General features: G+C 35.8%; 2 protein-coding genes across 2 annotated transcripts; one reads left to right on the top strand and one right to left on the bottom strand.

Moving 5' to 3' along the window:
• The first annotated feature begins 77 nt into the window (after window positions 1-77).
• On the top strand, window positions 78-4,752 carry LOC108484193 (putative MO25-like protein At5g47540). The gene is made up of 11 exons (XM_017787893.2): window positions 78-563; window positions 812-973; window positions 1,107-1,225; window positions 1,613-1,687; window positions 1,998-2,091; window positions 2,430-2,489; window positions 2,820-2,888; window positions 3,289-3,387; window positions 3,989-4,033; window positions 4,137-4,239; window positions 4,331-4,752. The coding sequence occupies exons 1-11, from the start codon at window positions 444-446 to the stop codon at window positions 4,405-4,407; spliced, it is 1,023 nt and encodes a 340-aa protein (XP_017643382.1). The 5' UTR covers window positions 78-443; the 3' UTR covers window positions 4,408-4,752.
• A 1,447-nt stretch (window positions 4,753-6,199) lies between these two features.
• LOC108484914 (cytochrome b561 and DOMON domain-containing protein At5g47530-like) lies at window positions 6,200-7,978 on the bottom strand. Its single transcript, XM_017788798.2, has 3 exons — window positions 7,370-7,978; window positions 6,898-7,152; window positions 6,200-6,788 (listed from the first exon to the last, which is right to left on the bottom strand). Exons 1-3 carry the CDS (start codon window positions 7,976-7,978, stop codon window positions 6,465-6,467), a joined length of 1,188 nt encoding a protein of 395 aa, XP_017644287.1. The 3' UTR covers window positions 6,200-6,464.
• Between the last annotated feature and the right edge of the window lie 9,245 nt (window positions 7,979-17,223).

Here is a 17,223-nt window from a genome sequence, read left to right as displayed (position 1 = left end):
AACCAAACAATAGTGCGGTGATGAGCCCATTGAATTGGGCTATAATATATTCATTCTCCTCCAACCAAACATGCTCTTAAAGTAAAGGACAGTAACCAACGACCAACAGTTGAGTAATTCATGTTAAAAAGGGAAATCCCAAAGCTGAGCAGAGCCGTTGGATAAGTAGTAAGTGATCGAAATAATCAAATCGCAGAAAATATCGGAAAAGAAGCCAAATCAACCAAAACTCACCTTTGTTTAAACATTCCAAAACATTAACTGAAAAAGTGACTGAAAAACTTGGAGCGATTTTCTTTTTTAGTGAAAGAATAGGAATTTGTATAAGCAAGCCGGGCGGTGCGACGAGCAGAGCCGTCGCACAGAGGCTCAGGCATCCCGCAGCACAACCTGATAGTACTTCTACATCATCAATCCTCTACGATAAGTCATCGTCTACCAAGATGAAGGGGCTTTTCAAATCCAAGCCGCGAACTCCCGTCGATATCGTGCGCCAAACGCGTGATCTCCTCAGCTTCGCCGCCCGCTCCTCCGAAAGTCGTGAATCCAAGCGGGAAGAGAAAGTTCGTTACTGAAAACACCTTTTACTCATAGCATCTTAATTGTTTCGACTTGGTTTTATTGCTATTCGATTTCTTTTCTTTGTTGATCTGGATCGCCCCCTTTGGATTTTGATGACGGCAGCATGTGATATAGTTACTATTGGAATCGAATATGTATGATTTTGTTGTGCCTGAGCAGTTATTGGATTTGCCGAAATTAACATAGGTTCGGTGTCTAATCCTTATATTTTAACTTAATCTTGACGCAGATGGCAGAATTGTTTAAGAATTTAAGGGAGTTGAAATCTATTCTTTATGGAAATAGTGAATCTGAGCCAGTCTCAGAAGCTTGTGCACAACTGACTCAAGAGTTCTTCAGAGAGAATACGCTGCGGCTCTTGATCACTTGCCTTCCTAAATTGAACTTAGAGGTAACTGATTGACTATAAAGTTAAGATGACTTAACTTACTCAACAATGTTTACATGAGGAATTTCCTTGGCAAGAGTTGTTGTTGTCCCCGTTGTTGCTTCTATGATTATTTGACAAGTGGCTTCCTTTGCAGGCAAGGAAAGATGCCACTCAAGTTGTTGCCAATTTGCAAAGGCAACAAGTGAATTCGCGGTTGATTGCTTCTGATTACTTGGAAGCGAACTTAGATCTTTTAGATATTTTAATAGCAGGGTAAGTGGAAATCTTAAAAGGTTTATTACTTTACTTTTTATAGGTTGGTTTTCAATGTAACTTCAATGGTTCGTTGGATCTTTGTCTTTGTGTTATCAAGTCTTGACAACTTAATGCCAGAGCTAAGATGATAAGTTACTGATAGTTTGCAGCATTTTGTTTGGTTCTTTGATTAAGCAAAAGAGACTATGGCGGCACTTCCATTACTGGGTTCTTCTTATCGATGGACTCACTTATGTGCCTAACATTTGCCATGTTTATATTGGAGCTATAATCCTAAGATGATATCTGGTTTATGCAATATTTTGGCTATGCTGGAAAATTGAGGTTTATTTTGTATCCATCATTTGATCACAGTATTCTGATTTTTAAATGCTGTTTACTCAGTTATGAAAACACAGACATGGCTTTACATTATGGTGCAATGTTGAGAGAATGCATACGGCATCAGACTGTTGCAAGGTGAGAAAATTCAACCTAGTTAACTTATGCCTTCATGACTTGGCATCTCTTCTTTTAAGTGAATATAAATGAATACCCCGATTCTTTTTCTAATTCCTCTTTCTAATCAGCAGTGTTTCCATCATGGTTGCGTTCAAGCAGCAATCTTCTCCAATATTTACCTTTGAAATGTTTTCTTCTATAATATGTATTCTTTTTACATTTGAAAGAGAGCCTCAACTCCTAAAGTTTGCATTGAAAGGTTTCAAATTAATGGAAGATTTTTGGATATATTATTAGCTCTATGTGTCCTGTTTTGTTTGATTTACAGATATGTTTTGGAGTCACAGCACATGAAGAAGTTTTTTGACTATATACAACTTCCAAATTTTGACATTGCTGCTGATGCTGCTGCAACTTTTAAGGTTGTGTACTGCTGATCTAAGTACTATAATGATCTTGTTTCCTCCCATTTTCTGTCTGCTTCTTACTATTGCACTTTTCATTCTGCATTTGTCATTGGAATCTGGTCTCAGAACAACCTGTTGTTTGTTTTATTTTTTAAAGTAGGTAAGGTTTGCTTTTCAATTTTATGTTGATTGATGAAATGAAGATGCTTTTCAATTTCAGTTTTTCAAAAAGGTTGTTATTTGATGTTGAGTCATCTTCTCATGAACTTCCTCATCTTCCTCCATTCTTTCTTTAAGGGTTTTGAATTGTGCATCTGACTTCTGATGTTCTGTAATATCTTGTTTTCTTATAGGAGCTCTTGACAAGGCATAAGTCCACCGTAGCTGAATTTCTTTCCAAGAACTATGACTGGGTAAGTGTAGCTCCTCCATTCTTTCATCTTTTAAATTGTGGTGTTTTGATGCTAAATATGAGCAGGGTTCTAGGAAAATCTTTTCAGTTCACTATTATTTTTAGTACTTTTTTCACTCTCCATTATTATCAGCTTGAAAATTGCTTCAATTGGAATCACTTTATTTGCTCTTTCATTTTTGACTAGATATTTTATTCACATGGTTGTTGATTGTAATGGTGCTAGAAGTAGCTACATTAAGATCCCATTGATTTCTTCATATATAAATGTTAATGTTGAAAGTTTTCATTAGTTAGAGCTCAAAGAAACAAATCGTATTTGTTGTTTCAGTTTTTTGCAGAATATAACTCAAAGTTGCTGGAATCAAGCAACTACATTACGAGACGACAAGCTATCAAGGTATGCCCCTTGCTAAAAACAGTGACTATTTTAGTGATTCTTTTTCAATCGAAACAAAAACTTGTGCTTTTAAACATGCTTGAATTCATATAAGTTTTTAAGGGTTCATTTGCTGATTTCAAACTAGAAATAGGATGTTTGAGAAGTGTAAGGAGTGTAAAGATTGTCTTACCATTCGGGGATCCGAAACATCTATAGTTAGTTATGAGTATCCAAAAGTGTTGGTTAAGATTTGACAACTCAATCCAATTGAATTTCCTCTTTTAAATGCCAAAATCATAACAGTATGAAGGCCCTGTTATTTTTTGAGTTATGTGTCGGTGCAAATTGAAGTTCCAGTTTTAGTTGCTAGGGAGGCCTTTTCTATTATTCTTAATGTTTTCTCTTCTTAATGTTATAGTTGTTGGGAGATATTTTGTTGGACCGCTCAAATGCAGCTGTCATGACCAGATATGTGAGCTCAAAGGATAACTTAAGGATTCTTATGAATCTTCTAAGGGTACCACACTTCCTTCTGTTTCTTGCCTTCATGTTTTGTTTATTCCACATCATTTTGGAATGATAAAATTTTGAGAGTTTCGATTGCTTATTGTTATTTTATCTGGGTAATAAACTCTACCAGACTTGGTCTATTGCGCATCTTACATAAAGCTTTAAAAATGAAATAACCCTCAAACGAGTTGCTAATGACTAATATAAAAAATGTCTGGCATAAACTAGCAAAATTTTTTTCTTCGTGTAATTAATGTTTTAAGTATAATACTAGCCTGTAGCTATGAATATGATCATCCCGGTAGCTGCAATTACCAAGATTTTCTATGCTCAAGTATTAAAGACCTATGTTACTCGGACTCGGGAGTATGTTCATGTGGGTATGCTTCCGAAATGTTATGGTTAGAAACCTTTTTCTATATATTTGGAGGATCTTTAGAGGTCTTATCTCCATATCCATGCATTGGACATGAGTATTAGACAAAGTTGCTTGAAGAAAAATGAAGAGTCCGAGCAACATGGTTAAAGACCAACAATTATTTTCGAAATTGAGTTTAACCATACATAGTTCGCTTCAAGCAGCAACTAATGAATCCCTTTAATTGCAGGAATCAAGCAAGAGCATTCAAATAGAAGCTTTTCATGTTTTCAAGGTGTCATGTTAAATTTTTCCTCCTCTGGGGAACACATGATAATTTGATACGTTAAATTGCTCACTATATCTTTTTCTTACATCTTTTGTGAATCTCTCTACAGTTGTTTGCCGCAAAACAGAATAAGCCTCCAGACATTGTTAGCATACTCGTTGCCAATAAAAGCAAGCTTCTACGATTGTTTGCAGATTTCAAGACTAATAAAGGTACAAAAAGATACAAATGGTAGCATTGTTTTTCCTTGTAAATGTGTAGGCTTGGCACTTTATTTGTTGTTCCCTGTTTGATGTCTTACAGAGGATGAACAGTTTGAGGCGGACAAGGCTCAGGTTGTGAGAGAAATCGCTGCCCTTGAGCTTAGAGACCGCCCATAGTGAACTCTAGGGTACTGTAATCTCTTTTTGTCTTTTTTTTTTTTTGTTTTTTCTTCTTTTTTTTTAAAAAAAATAACTAACACAAGTTGACTGCACCATATAGTGATCTCGTGGTCCTCTCAGAGGACGTGTAATATGTAAAAGGAAAAAAAAAAAAAATCAATTGTGATCCTCTTTCTTAGAATCTTGGTTTTTGGTCATATGTAGTTTGCAATGTTTGGGATGAATGCCAATATAGACGTCTGTGGATGTATAGGTCTGGGATTATGGGAAAGGTTCTGAAGATAATACAATGTTATGAAGGTGAAAATAGAATAAGTCTCTGAGGTTAATTTATTCAGATAATTGATTCAAATCTACATTTTTTCCTTTTATTTGTTATAGTAAATTTTACTCTGCACCTGCGTTATAGTAATGTGGCCCGTGGTGGTTTTTATTTTTATTTTTATGAAGGTTCGATTCAAGTTTTATGGTAGGCTCTCTTTTTCATTTTCTCATTCCATTGTTATTTGAGTAGATCATGGGCTGGTTTAATAAATCTAAATATTTAGATTAAATTTTTAAGCTTAAGCTTGGTATATTTAGATTAAAATTTTAAGCTTAAGCTTGGTCCGATCTGACTGAAAAGTGAGTTTACTTTTTTTTTTTTGTTTAGTTTAACTCAATTTAGTAAAGGTAAATTCGGGTTTGACTTGGTTCAGTATTTTTTTTTAGATTATTTTTATTTAAAAATATTTTTAAAAAATATAATATACTAAATGCACTAAAATTGTTAAAACAATTTTTTCTAACACATTAAAAATACAAAAAGACACTGCCATGGATATAATAAATATTTTATTGTATTAGAAAACACAAATAAATATGATAAATATTTTATTGTATTAAATATAATTTTAAAATTTTATATTTTGGGTTGAGTTATTTAGTTAGGTAAGTTTTTTTTTTAAGTTTTGAATAATAAATTTAATTGTTATTGTATTAATGATTTAATATAAATATAAATATATTATTTAATATATAATTAATATGATATTTTTATAATATAATATATTCGGAGCGGATGAAATTTGGGTAAAAAAAATCTTTCTTAAAATCCGAACTATTGAGAATGAGTCTTCTAAGTTTTATTCAAATTATCTCATTTTTGGAATGGGGGTCGGGAACTTAGCAGTTGTAATTATGGAACAGTATGTGCGCGCTTAAATTCAGTTCAATGAAAGACCTTTCCGGCTTAATATGTGAATTATTTACAACATCGGCAGTAGGAAAGGGATGCGCTTTCAACAATATTTTTTCTTCAAGAAAATTAAGCCAACCACTATTTACGAGGAGTTCTGGTGAATTTTTCAGAAGTTTCAATTACACTATTATTTAATTATACAAATTGGTACAAAATTTAGTAATAGTTTGTGTAATTTTATAATTACATATTATTACAACTTTTGCACATAATATTGTTCAATTACATAAATTATTACTATTTTCATAATATTATGTATAATTTTACGACCATTACTCAATTGCATAAATTATTACAATATCTATAATATTTTTAATTTCTTCTTGTAACTATACAAATTACTAGGAATCTCGTAAGGTTTTACGTAACACTAATTACACAAAATATTACCAATTTAAAGCTTATAAAATAAATAACATTAATTACAGCCCAAGTTGTTTGATAAACTGCATAGAAAGTATAAAGAAAAGGTGTATGTTTTATATATATATATGATGGTATAAAACAGATATGTTATCTATTTTCAACAGTTTAATATCCCATTAATAATTTTATATTATATTTTAAAATTTTTATTTAAATTTAATTTTTTCAGGACGTGAATTAAATTGTTTCATACCATCCTTATCCTTTCCCACGAAAAAAAAAAACACTATAAAGTGCTAAAGAAACATATGCGCGTATCTTACGGTACCAGTAGCCGGTAGAATACAATTGTCCATTCATCCATAGTTTCTTCCTAGCACTACTTATAGACTGCAAAAATAGCTTCTGCTTCTGAAAAAGGAGGCCAGAATTCTATGTTTGCTGTGGCTTAGCAGTTCGCAGTGTGGGCGTTAACCCCATTTCCATGTGCTCCATTGATACCATGCGACATCTTTCCCGCACTTTCTGATCTTTTCCTCCTTTGTACAAGAAACCATGTGTGGGCTTCCAACACGACACCACTGCATGCCAAAGCTATGACGACTCCAATATAAGCATTCTTCCACTTCTTCTCAGGTTCCAGGATGTCCAATCCCTTGAATATGTTGATGACACTAAGGATTACAACTGTATATCCCACCAAATGGTGATACATATTCCAGTAGACTCTGTATTTGTGGTCTGGTTTTGGCCTTACAAGCAAAGCAAACACCTAAATCCAAATCAAAACCCTCACTATCAGCCTATCAGTATGCTGCATTTACCATCTATCGGATAATAAATATGTATACATGGTATTACTTTTTGTGTGCTTTGAGTACCTGAAGTGTTCCAAGACAGAAAAGTATGATCCCAATGGTTCTATGAGCATCATACTGGATACCAGGAGATTCACTGCCTAGTTTTAGACCCGTACTCCAACCGGCGACACCAACGACGTAGGCTGAGAACTGACATGAAGCGTGCAGATAAAACCATGCAGGATCGGCGGATTTGAATACCTTCAAGTACCTTGCTATTATAGCACCTAATGGCATCAAGATACCCCAACTCACTGCGTTTAGCACCCCATGAATCTGCAAAAATTTATATCAAGGAATGTGTTAGTACTCTCGATTAAATTTGATTTCCAAAATATAACAATTTACGATTTGCTTTCTTCAACAATGACTTTTACCTTGTAAAGGGATTTTGTTACAAGTAAATAAAACTTAATGTAAATATTTAAGGGTTGTACCTTAATAATTTATATGGATGAAACACGAAATATGACGGTCGGTTTAAGTTACTTACGTTTTGCTTTCTTTGTGTTGAGGTTCTTCCTCCAATTGTTCCAGCCTGACCAGAAAGCAGATTCAAGGTCCCCAAGGACTGAACGTTAGGACCAGAAGTAGCATGCATTTGTGGGGTGTTCCCAGACATGGCACCTTCTTGCCAAACTTGATTCAGAGTAGTGTCATTATTGGGAAAACCCAAAGTAGCAAATATGATAATCTCATTGTTCGAATACGTTGCCGATAAGTCCGAGACATCAAAGCTAAGCTCACCTTCTTGCAGCTGTGTTTGGTATTGAGTAATGGGCGATGTGTAGGCTCTCATGCTTCCATCACTCAGTTGATAGGCAACAAGTGCCTGCGACCCCACCATAGCTTTGGATGTTGGATTTATGGCCCATGCAATCCATCTAGAGGAAGTGATCCCAGTGTGCCTATAGGCAATCTCCAGCTTCCCTGAAACGTCATAGTTATAATGAAGGAAGGAATTTAAGACAGGGAGATCAGTGCATGACTTGAAGACACGGTTGCTAGAGAAGGCATACTTGGCACAAGTTTGTGCATAGCATGTTAAAATCAAACACATAAAAAGACAGAGATATAAAGCAAGTTCTACCATGCTTGCCATGGTTCTTTAAGCAACCAACTGCAGGGTGTTTTCCCTTAAGAGAGAATTTGCGGGGAAATTAGAAGAGGGAAGGGGTTAAATATAGGAGTAAGAAGGTGATGTTAGGTTCTTGGTCGGTTGGTTGATAAATATCAATTAGAGTATATTTATTTTTACAATATGCTGGATTCGGGCAACTACAACTTTCTGAAATCAAGTTCATATGTTAGTATAGTATTACTCCTAAAACAACAACAAAAAAAAATAAAAAAAATTGACAAATAAACTTCCCATATATAAAAAAATTGGGGTGGATTTGCACAACTCAACTAATTTATGTACTTTTATAATTCACTTCAATTGAATATTTTTATCTTATTGATATAAAATATTGTTTTTATTAATATATTTAATGGTTAATTTTTATATAAAATAAACAATTAAACATTTTAATTTACTAAAAATGATATGCATTATCTATATTAAGTGGATTGTTAAAATATTAATTATACAAAACGTTATGTAAATGTGTAAAATTACTTTGGTGTAAATCTTTTCTTTAACACATATAATATAAGTGAATTCCTCTATTTATAATGTTAATTTTTTTTCAACTTAGTGAATATTCACTTATTCAAGATCAATAGATTAGCAGTAGGACTAAAAATAAAAAAAAATAAAAAATCCCAAACAAGTTACAAAAGAACAAGTGAAAAAAAAGACAGTTCAAACAACAAGCAAACTTATAACAAAAAGAAAACATAAAGAAAAAGAGGGCTAAAAAAGGTGAGGATGTAGACATGATCTCAACCCTTTTCCCTTAATAGAGTCAAATTAATAAGAATCTAAGTTGCGAAAATCAGATGCCACATTTAAAGCTATGATTTATCTCAATCTATCTCTTGATTGATTGTAGATTTTAGGCACTAAGTGAATTGACAATGATATAGCTTCTTTGCAAGGAATGCTTCTGCCGGAGGTATGTAATATTTATGCTTTTATTGCAATAGGAATTTTTAGTTTTATTTTTTTATTATATCTTATTTTAGTTTTATTTATTTTCTCTATTATATTAAGTTTTCATTTTTTTCATAAACTTTAAATTAAGAATTCTATTAGGACTTTTTCTTTTTTATTAACAGTCTATGAAAGGCTGTCAATATGAAATAAAGAGATAAGCAATTATTCCATGAAAAAGAAACGTCATTTTGAGAAGGGATTCAATCAAAGACAAATGTGCCTTTTGAGTAACCATGGGTCGAAACAAGAATTATTTCTCGTCTAGACCTGTGACTAGATTCTACGCCAAGGCACATAACAACTTGGTATCCGAGCCAGCAGCCTTACATGACGAAACGACTTTGACAACCAAGTTGGAGGCTTTCATGGAACAAATGGTTACAAGGCAACAAACATTAGAGGAACAGGTGGCAATATTATCTCTTTCGGTCCAAAAGATAACGAAAGGGGATTCAAAGAAAAATAATGAAGAACGGGGCAGTAGCGGAGGCAGGAAAATGAATTCAGACTCGGAACACGATGGGTACATGGTGCCACGATACTCTAAGATAGAATTTCTCACTTTTGATGGTGTTGGAGATCCTTTAGGTGGCTGAAAAGATGCGATTTTTTTTGGCAATCAACGAACTAACAAAAAAGACAAAGTAGGCTTAGCTTCATTCCATCTATTAGGAGAGGCACAATTATGGTTTGATCAAATGGAAGAAAAAGAGGCAAATCTTAATTGGGGGCGCTTCAAAGAATGTTGTCATATAAGGTTTGAGCCACCTATGAGTAATAACCCTTTGGGGGAACTTGCCAACTTGAGACAAACTGGGACTGTAGAGGAATACCAACGCCAATTTCTATCACTATTGGCTAGGGCTGCTAATCTTAAACCTCGACAACAAGTGAATCTCTTTACTGCCGGGTTGGTAGAGGAACGTAGAATTGATATTGAGATGCAACAACTGGAAAACCTTGGAGTTGCAATGAATATGGCTTGAACTGTTAGAATTAAGTGGCCCAAATTCTTATTTAAATAAAATACAATAGAAAATAAAATAAAAGTAAAATCCATATAGAACTAGACTTCTTTTATTTTATTTTAGAATAAGGTTTTTTAAACCTTATTAAACTCCATCTATTTTATATTGATTAGGATAAGGTGTTTCAATCCTACTAGAATATGGCTTTACAAGCCTATAAATAGACATAGTCTATTCCTCTTGTATTGATTAAAATTTTCGACATAGTAAATTTTCTTCTCCTCTGCCCGTGGTTTTTTCCCGAAAAGGTTTCCACGTAAAATTTGTGTGTTCCTTTTTATTTTATTTTATTTTATTTTATTCTCAAATTGGTATCCGAGCTTCTGGGTTGTTCATCTTGATCACGGTAATGGCGTCTTTGAAGTATGAAATTCCACTGTTAGATCGCAACACCAGATTTGCATTGTGGCAAATTAAGATGCAAGCAGTTCTTGCACAGATGGATCTGGAGGATGCCCTGCTAGGGATAGATAAGATTCCTTCAACATTAACAGATGAAGAGAAGAAGCGTAAGGATCGAAATGCGTTAACACAATTACATCTGCATTTTTCCAACGAAATTTTGCAGGATGTGATGAAAGAGAAGACTGCCGCTGCATTATGGAAGAGGCTAGAATAAATATGTATGTCGAAAATTCTAACAAGCAAGTTGCATATGAAGCAGCGTCTTTATGCTCATTGTTTGGAGGAAGGTGCGTCTGTACACGAACACTTAACAGTGTTTAAAGAATTTCTCTCAAACTTAGAGGCCATGAAGGTTCAGTATGATAAGGAAGATCTAGGGTTGATTCTACTTTGTTCGTTGCCCCCGTCTTATTCAACCTTTAGAGACACGATTTTATATAGCCGCGAGTCTCTCTGTAACACCCTGAATTTGGGCCTAGAAGTTTTGGGCCTTGAGCATGGGAGCGGTTAAAGGCAGCTTATAATATTCTGTTGTGCGTGAAAATTTCGTTAATGAAGGCTTGTTTTAGTGGTTAAGTGTGCTGAGAAGTGTTGGAGAAGTCCTAGGTTCAAACTTGGACTCTAGCAAAAATTTTGGTTTTAGGTGAATCAAACCCTGGGTGTAGTAGGTAGGCCTTAAGAATATTGTTGGAGAAATTGTGACACAAAAAGCCTTGTGGCTTAGTGGCAAGTAGCGTGTGGAGCATTTAAGGGGAGGCATGGGTTCGAATCCCATGGCAAGCAAAGAGCATTTATTTTGCTAAGAGGGAGCGGCAAGAGTTGGTGTTGAATTTAAACTCTGGTGATGAAGGGACCCCACATCAGGAAGCTAACATAAAAGTGGATGCGAAGCTGGCTTTAAATAGAAAGAGCCATGAGGAGAGTAAAAGTACCTTTCTTGGCTGATCCCTTTCGCTTTATGGCGTGCTCGTTTGGGTTGGGCGTCGGCTAAGAGTGCTCGGAGCGCGGATTAACTCCAGTCTCCTATCAGGTGTGTATTTTCTCACTACTCTAGCTGTAGGATGGTTACTTCGGGCCACGATGGGCCAAAAGGGGTCATGTGGGCCCAATGAGCCTACGAGCCCAATTGGATAAGTTGTTTGATTGTGTAGTAGATATTGGACTAGGCTAGGTGAATCTCATATCTGTGGCTAGATTTGGGCTAAAAGGGCCACACGAGCATGTAGGCCCATTCAGGCCGAGAATAGGCTTTAGGGCCATTCGTATTGTTATCCCTGTTTAGAATACTTTAGTTTACCAAATTACTAAAATAACCTTTGTTTATAAAATTACCAAAATACCCTTTTGTTTATAAAATTACCAAAATACCCCTAGTTTGTAAAATTACCAAAATACCCCTGGTTTGTAAAATTACTAAAATACCATTTGTTTATAAAATTACCAAAATATCCTTAGTTTGTAAAATTACCAAAATACCCCTAGTTTGTAAAATTATCAAAATACCCCTAGTTTGTAAAATTACCAAAATATCCCTGATTTGTGAAATTACTGAAATACCCTCGACCTGTAAAATTATTGAAATACCCTCAACTTGTAAAATTACCAAAGTACCCTTGATTTACAGAATTACCGTTTTACCCTCAATTTACAAAATTATCGAAATACCCTTGTATGGTAGAAATCCCAAAATACCCCTGTAGGGTAGAATTACCGAAATACCCCTGTAGGGTAGAATTACCGGAATACCCCTGTAGGGTAGAATTATCGAAATACCACTGTAGGGTGGAATTACCGAGATACCTTGTGGGGTAAATTACCATTTTTCCCCTAAGGTGTTAAATGATTGTTTTGCCCTTGTGGCCAAGTGACTGACTTGGACTGTGTGGTTGACGAATTTGATTGTGAATATATGTTGGTATATGAATGACTTGACTGTGATTGTTTGATTCAAATACGGGCATGACATTCTGCATACATGACATGTTGCATGGGTTGGGATTTTGTACGAAGGAAGATCTGATCTGTTAGGCTCGCATGGTTGCTTGACGACTGTGGATCCACCGAAGGCTTAAGAGCCGTATATTCATATTAATTTGATAAGGTCACACGGGTTGCCCAAGACGACTGTGGACCGATCAATGGCTGAGTGCCGATCATATTTACCCGAGGCTATGTGCCGACTATATTACCGTCATGATGGCTATGTGCCTAACATGATACAGCTACCAATGGCTTAAAGCCTTCTGATTATGGCTTTGTGTCAACCTACATATGGCTCTGTGGCAACCTGATTATGGCTGTGTGCCAAACGTATTTGCCTAAGGCTATGTGCCAATATATGGTTATTGACGACTCTGTGTCGATCACATTTACCTAGGGCTGTGTGCCGGTTATGTTACTCTAGTTGATGGCTATGTGCCTAACATAATGTAGTTATTGATGGCTTTGTGCCACGTATTCTGTTAAGTGGCTTTGCCACATTATCTGTTTCTGGTGGCTATGCCACAAATATTTGTTCTAGTGGCTCTGCCATAATATCTGTATCTAGTGACTCTGTCACAATATCTGATAACTGAGTAGCAATGCTGCAACTGTGGAGTGTAGGGCTGGGTGGGTTGAGCTATTCCCCACATGGAGTGTAGGGCTGGTACGGGTAGAGTGTAGCGGTTGGTTATAGGCTGGATTGGGTTGGGATTGCATTCACATTTTGATTTTTGATTACATTACGACATCGATTCGATTTTGATTCACATTACATCGATTCGATTCTAATTTCATCACCTAATTCTGATTCTGATTCTGATTCTAGTTCTGATAATGTTTCTTATTCTGTAATGGGTTAAAGCCCATCTGGTACTGTCTGTTAAAATGGGCTAAGGCCCAATTGATACTGAAACTGTAAGTAGGGCTGGGGCCAACTTTTAATTCTTTTATATGACTGACTGTTCCTTTTATATAGTAGGAAATTTCACACTGAGTTTTTGTAAACTCACCTCGTTTATTAACCTTTCAGGTAATTTCCATCCTTAGACGGATCGGGGCTGCGAGGGGCTCGGAGGAAGCCACACACACTGTTTATGTTATAGTTTTGATTATTGCTTTTAATTTTCTGGATTTTAAATTTGGAATTTTATTTATTGTTCTTATAATTGCTAGTATTAGAACACGGTTTTCCAAAGCAACTACTGTTGTTCAAAACATCACGTAACCGTAATTGTTTTTAAATTAAGCTTCGCAACTGCCAGGATTTTTTGCAAAGTTGTTAAGAATGTTATTCAGCTGAGGTTTTCTAGCAAGGTTTAAAAAGGGTACAAGTTTTTAATTATTAAGAAGGGTTTTTAATGGAAACTTGGTTTCCGAAAAACACTTCAATGTGACACCCCAGATTCGAGCCAAACTTTTAGGCCGGCCCAGACGTTACGGCCGAATTCGGCATGTCACATTGAGGTGTTTTTCGAAAACCGTGTTTTCATTGAAAACCCTTCTTGATGTAAAACTCATTGGAGCGTTATTGTAAAAATCATGTTTTAATTAAAAATCTTTGAAAAGAATATTTTCGTTATAGATTAAAGTGAATGGAAGCTGTGCACTAGGTAGGAAGCCAGAAAAGAGGAGGTGAGTCTATTGGACTGCTTAAGTACCAAGCTCTTCATGGATCCAATCCTAGACATGCATACGTCCATTGCCACACTTAAAGCATATTACTTGTCCACGAACAACAAATTAAGTTTAAGTCTATTTAAAATATTTATTTCCTTTGAAAACGCGTTTACGTTCTTTAAGCTTTGCTTTCGTAATCGTGATATTTTGAAAATAAGTAACTTTTATAAAATGCGCCCTAGAGCTAACCAATTTAATAAGCCAAAATATTAAAAATAATAAAAAGAGCGGCCTTATTACAACTTAAACCAAAATAAAAATAATCAAAAATAAATGCGAAATTTAAAAGGAAGCTAATTGTAACTTATTTAAAAACCAGAAATTTAATCTTCGTGGCCACTCTGAATCCTGCCCAGCTCCAAGTCCATCGATCTAAGGCTCACCTGCAAAGATGGGAAAAAAGGGGGTGAGTTTGGAAAACTCATTGTGTAAAGTATCCCAACCAGAGCCCAAATTAGTTCAAGCTTTACTGGGCCTAAGCCCTATTCAGAAATCAAAGTTAACTGGGCCTTAGCCCATATCAATATTAATCTGGGCCATAGCCTCTTACGGTAACAGAGTATACTGGGCCTAGCCCATATCAGTATCAATCTAGGCCGTAACCCTATACAAGTCGAGATATATTGGGCCTTGCCCATATCAGCACAGTTGGGCCCATTTCAATATAGTCTCATATGATTAATACATGATAACCCCATCCAACCCTGCACTTGCCTCCGTCCATCCCTACACTTCCTGTGGGGAATAAATCACCCACGCTATCCCTACACTTACGATGTTAGCACCGGCCATGCACTAACTATAATCCGCAAAGAAAGTCGCTTATATCGAATCGTGGCACGACCACCGAACAGGTTCTTCCTCCATAACAAAACCCAACCCTATGCAATAGATATACATGTCATGGCATACAACAAACATAATCAGAATATTATGCATTTCAGTCAAAATTAACCCTAGGGGTATAACGGTCATTTTTGCACTTAGGGGTAAAATGGTAATTTTCATACTTAGAGGTATTCCAATAAAATTTACTATTCTAGAGTTTACATACATATTATAACCATTAACACATTAACAGAAGCACTTACCGAGCATTTTTATCGAATTGGTCCCGTTGGCCCGCTAACTCGTTTTTGGCCCATTAAGCCCAAATATACCAAAGTGCACGAAATTGCGCACTCTGCAATCATACTGCTTGCCATTACCAAAATTAACAACCAAACTGCCTCACAAGCACTCGCACGGTCGCAAGTTCACAAATGCCGGCTTTTTAGCTTTTCAGCTTTTGCCGATCTAGTCTATGAGTGGGTGTCGTTTACACACCTATTTTATGACGATTCATTGACGAGATCCACGCACGAACTGCCTACAATTGTATTACTACCACGTTAATCTAACTATCGAAAACGAACTACATATTAACTCCTTACCATATTCGGCCAATAACACCTTAGGCACTAGCGATCCTACCTTTGCCGAAGTTAGCGACTAAGTTTAGATCCAGTTGTTCCACATGTCCAAGCCCTTGATCAACAGCCTCTAGATCACACTATTATCAAAATAAAGTAATTATCACAACCCTTAGGGCTATAAACCCAAATCGACAGCCTCCCTAACCTTTAGGGGTTTCGGCTTTTTCTAAAGTACGAAATAAAGACTAGGTTGGAAAGACTTACCACCGATTCCTTCAATCAACGATTCCCCTTAGTTCCTACTCGATTCTGATGCAGTTCTAAGCCCTCAAATGATAACAAAAGTCGAGCCTTCAGTGATCTCAGTATTCGGCTATGTCCCTAGGATAGTGTGGGATTTTCGGTTTTTTTTTGCAATAGTGTAGAGAAAGATAAAATATGAGGGTTTTACTGTGGTACTGTCGACAGAAACTTGGGGTTTAGAGGATAAGAGAATTGGCCAAAGATGATGAGAAAAATAAGAGAATTGGCTAAGGAAATCGGTACAAGAGGAATCAAGTTTTTGGGATTTCGGGATTTGAGGCAATCGGCTATAGTCTTAAAAATAATGGAAGGAATAATGAGTTTGAACCAAGAGAAAATTAACAATAAAGGATCTAGTTTCGGCTTCTAAAACTCATTCTGAGGTATGCTTATTTTGGTTTTCAAAAAGAAAATTGAAGAAGAAAGGGTTACAAAAATAGAAGAGGTTATCAAAAGAGAAAAGATTAAGATTCGGCTAATTGGGAAAGAAAATCAAAGGAATAAATAAATTAAGAATAAGGAAGAAGATTTTTTGAAAAGTGAATGAGCAAAATAAAAATCAATTGAAAATAAAAAGAAACAGATTCGGCTAATTGGCTAAGAATAATCCCAATTTAAATCTCGTGCCTATCTCCTTCTTTATAGCCAACAACATAGTTTGAATTTAATTCAAACTCTCCTTATAAACAACAACGCAGGAGTCCTCCGCTATGACTCACCTTGCACCTTCTTCTTTGGGGAAAGTTTCAATCCGTCTGACCCTTTTCAGACGCAAGCACATAAAAAAGGAGCACCCTCACGCACGCAACGCTGCTCGAACACGGGACCTCCAGGGTGCCCAACACACTGCTGACCACTGGGACGGGCTTCCTTCTTTGATATAATTGCGTTGCATTTACCTTTAAACCTTACCTGCTAACGTCCTGAGTTCTTTTAAAAATAAAACAGAACATACATGCGTCTGGACTCGAACCCGAACCACCCTGGGACTCCTAACGCACTGCTGCCGCTGTGCCACAAGCCTCTTAGTGGTATAACTCGGTCGCAACTATACTTAAGTTTTACCTTAGCTCAACCTGGCTTCTAAAATAAAAAGCAACTTATGAGCGCACCGTGCCTTGAACCCAGGCACTCCTACAACCTCCTAGCGCCACTGCTGCTGGACCAAGCTTTCCTTTTTGCCTAATTTAGCCTACTTTATTATTAAAGCCTTATTGCCCAGTTCCCCTAAGAAGAAAAAAACTAATTTCTTTGCTAAAGTCTTGAATCGAACCAAGATTTTTCCCACACTTTAAATACTTCTAAATTTATTTAAAAACTAAAATAATAATAATAATAACCATAATAATGAAAATTTCAAATACGATAATATATATATTTTAATAATAATAATATCACAGTTGATGAGGTTTATGATTCTTTAACCTCGTATGAT

The sequence above is a fragment of the Gossypium arboreum genome, chromosome 6 (genome assembly GCF_025698485.1).
Source record: "Gossypium arboreum isolate Shixiya-1 chromosome 6, ASM2569848v2, whole genome shotgun sequence".
NCBI classification, from domain to species: domain Eukaryota; kingdom Viridiplantae; phylum Streptophyta; class Magnoliopsida; order Malvales; family Malvaceae; genus Gossypium; species Gossypium arboreum.
The sequence above is the reverse complement of the archived record's forward strand: the minus strand, read 5'-3'. Positions and strand labels throughout refer to the sequence as shown.

Coding starts and splice junctions, on each gene's coding strand:
- LOC108484914 (XM_017788798.2), bottom strand. CDS start 7,978: ATGGCAAGCATGGTAGAACTTGCTTTATATCTCTGTCTTTTTATGTGT. Junction 7,153..7,369: donor CAACACAAAGAAAGCAAAAC/GTAAGTAACTTA, acceptor AAATTTTTGCAG/ATTCATGGGGTGCTAAACGC. Junction 6,789..6,897: donor TCTGTCTTGGAACACTTCAG/GTACTCAAAGCA, acceptor ATTTGGATTTAG/GTGTTTGCTTTGCTTGTAAG.
- LOC108484193 (XM_017787893.2), top strand. CDS start 444: ATGAAGGGGCTTTTCAAATCCAAGCCGCGAACTCCCGTCGATATCGTG. Junction 564..811: donor AATCCAAGCGGGAAGAGAAA/GTTCGTTACTGA, acceptor ATCTTGACGCAG/ATGGCAGAATTGTTTAAGAA. Junction 1,688..1,997: donor CGGCATCAGACTGTTGCAAG/GTGAGAAAATTC, acceptor TTTGATTTACAG/ATATGTTTTGGAGTCACAGC.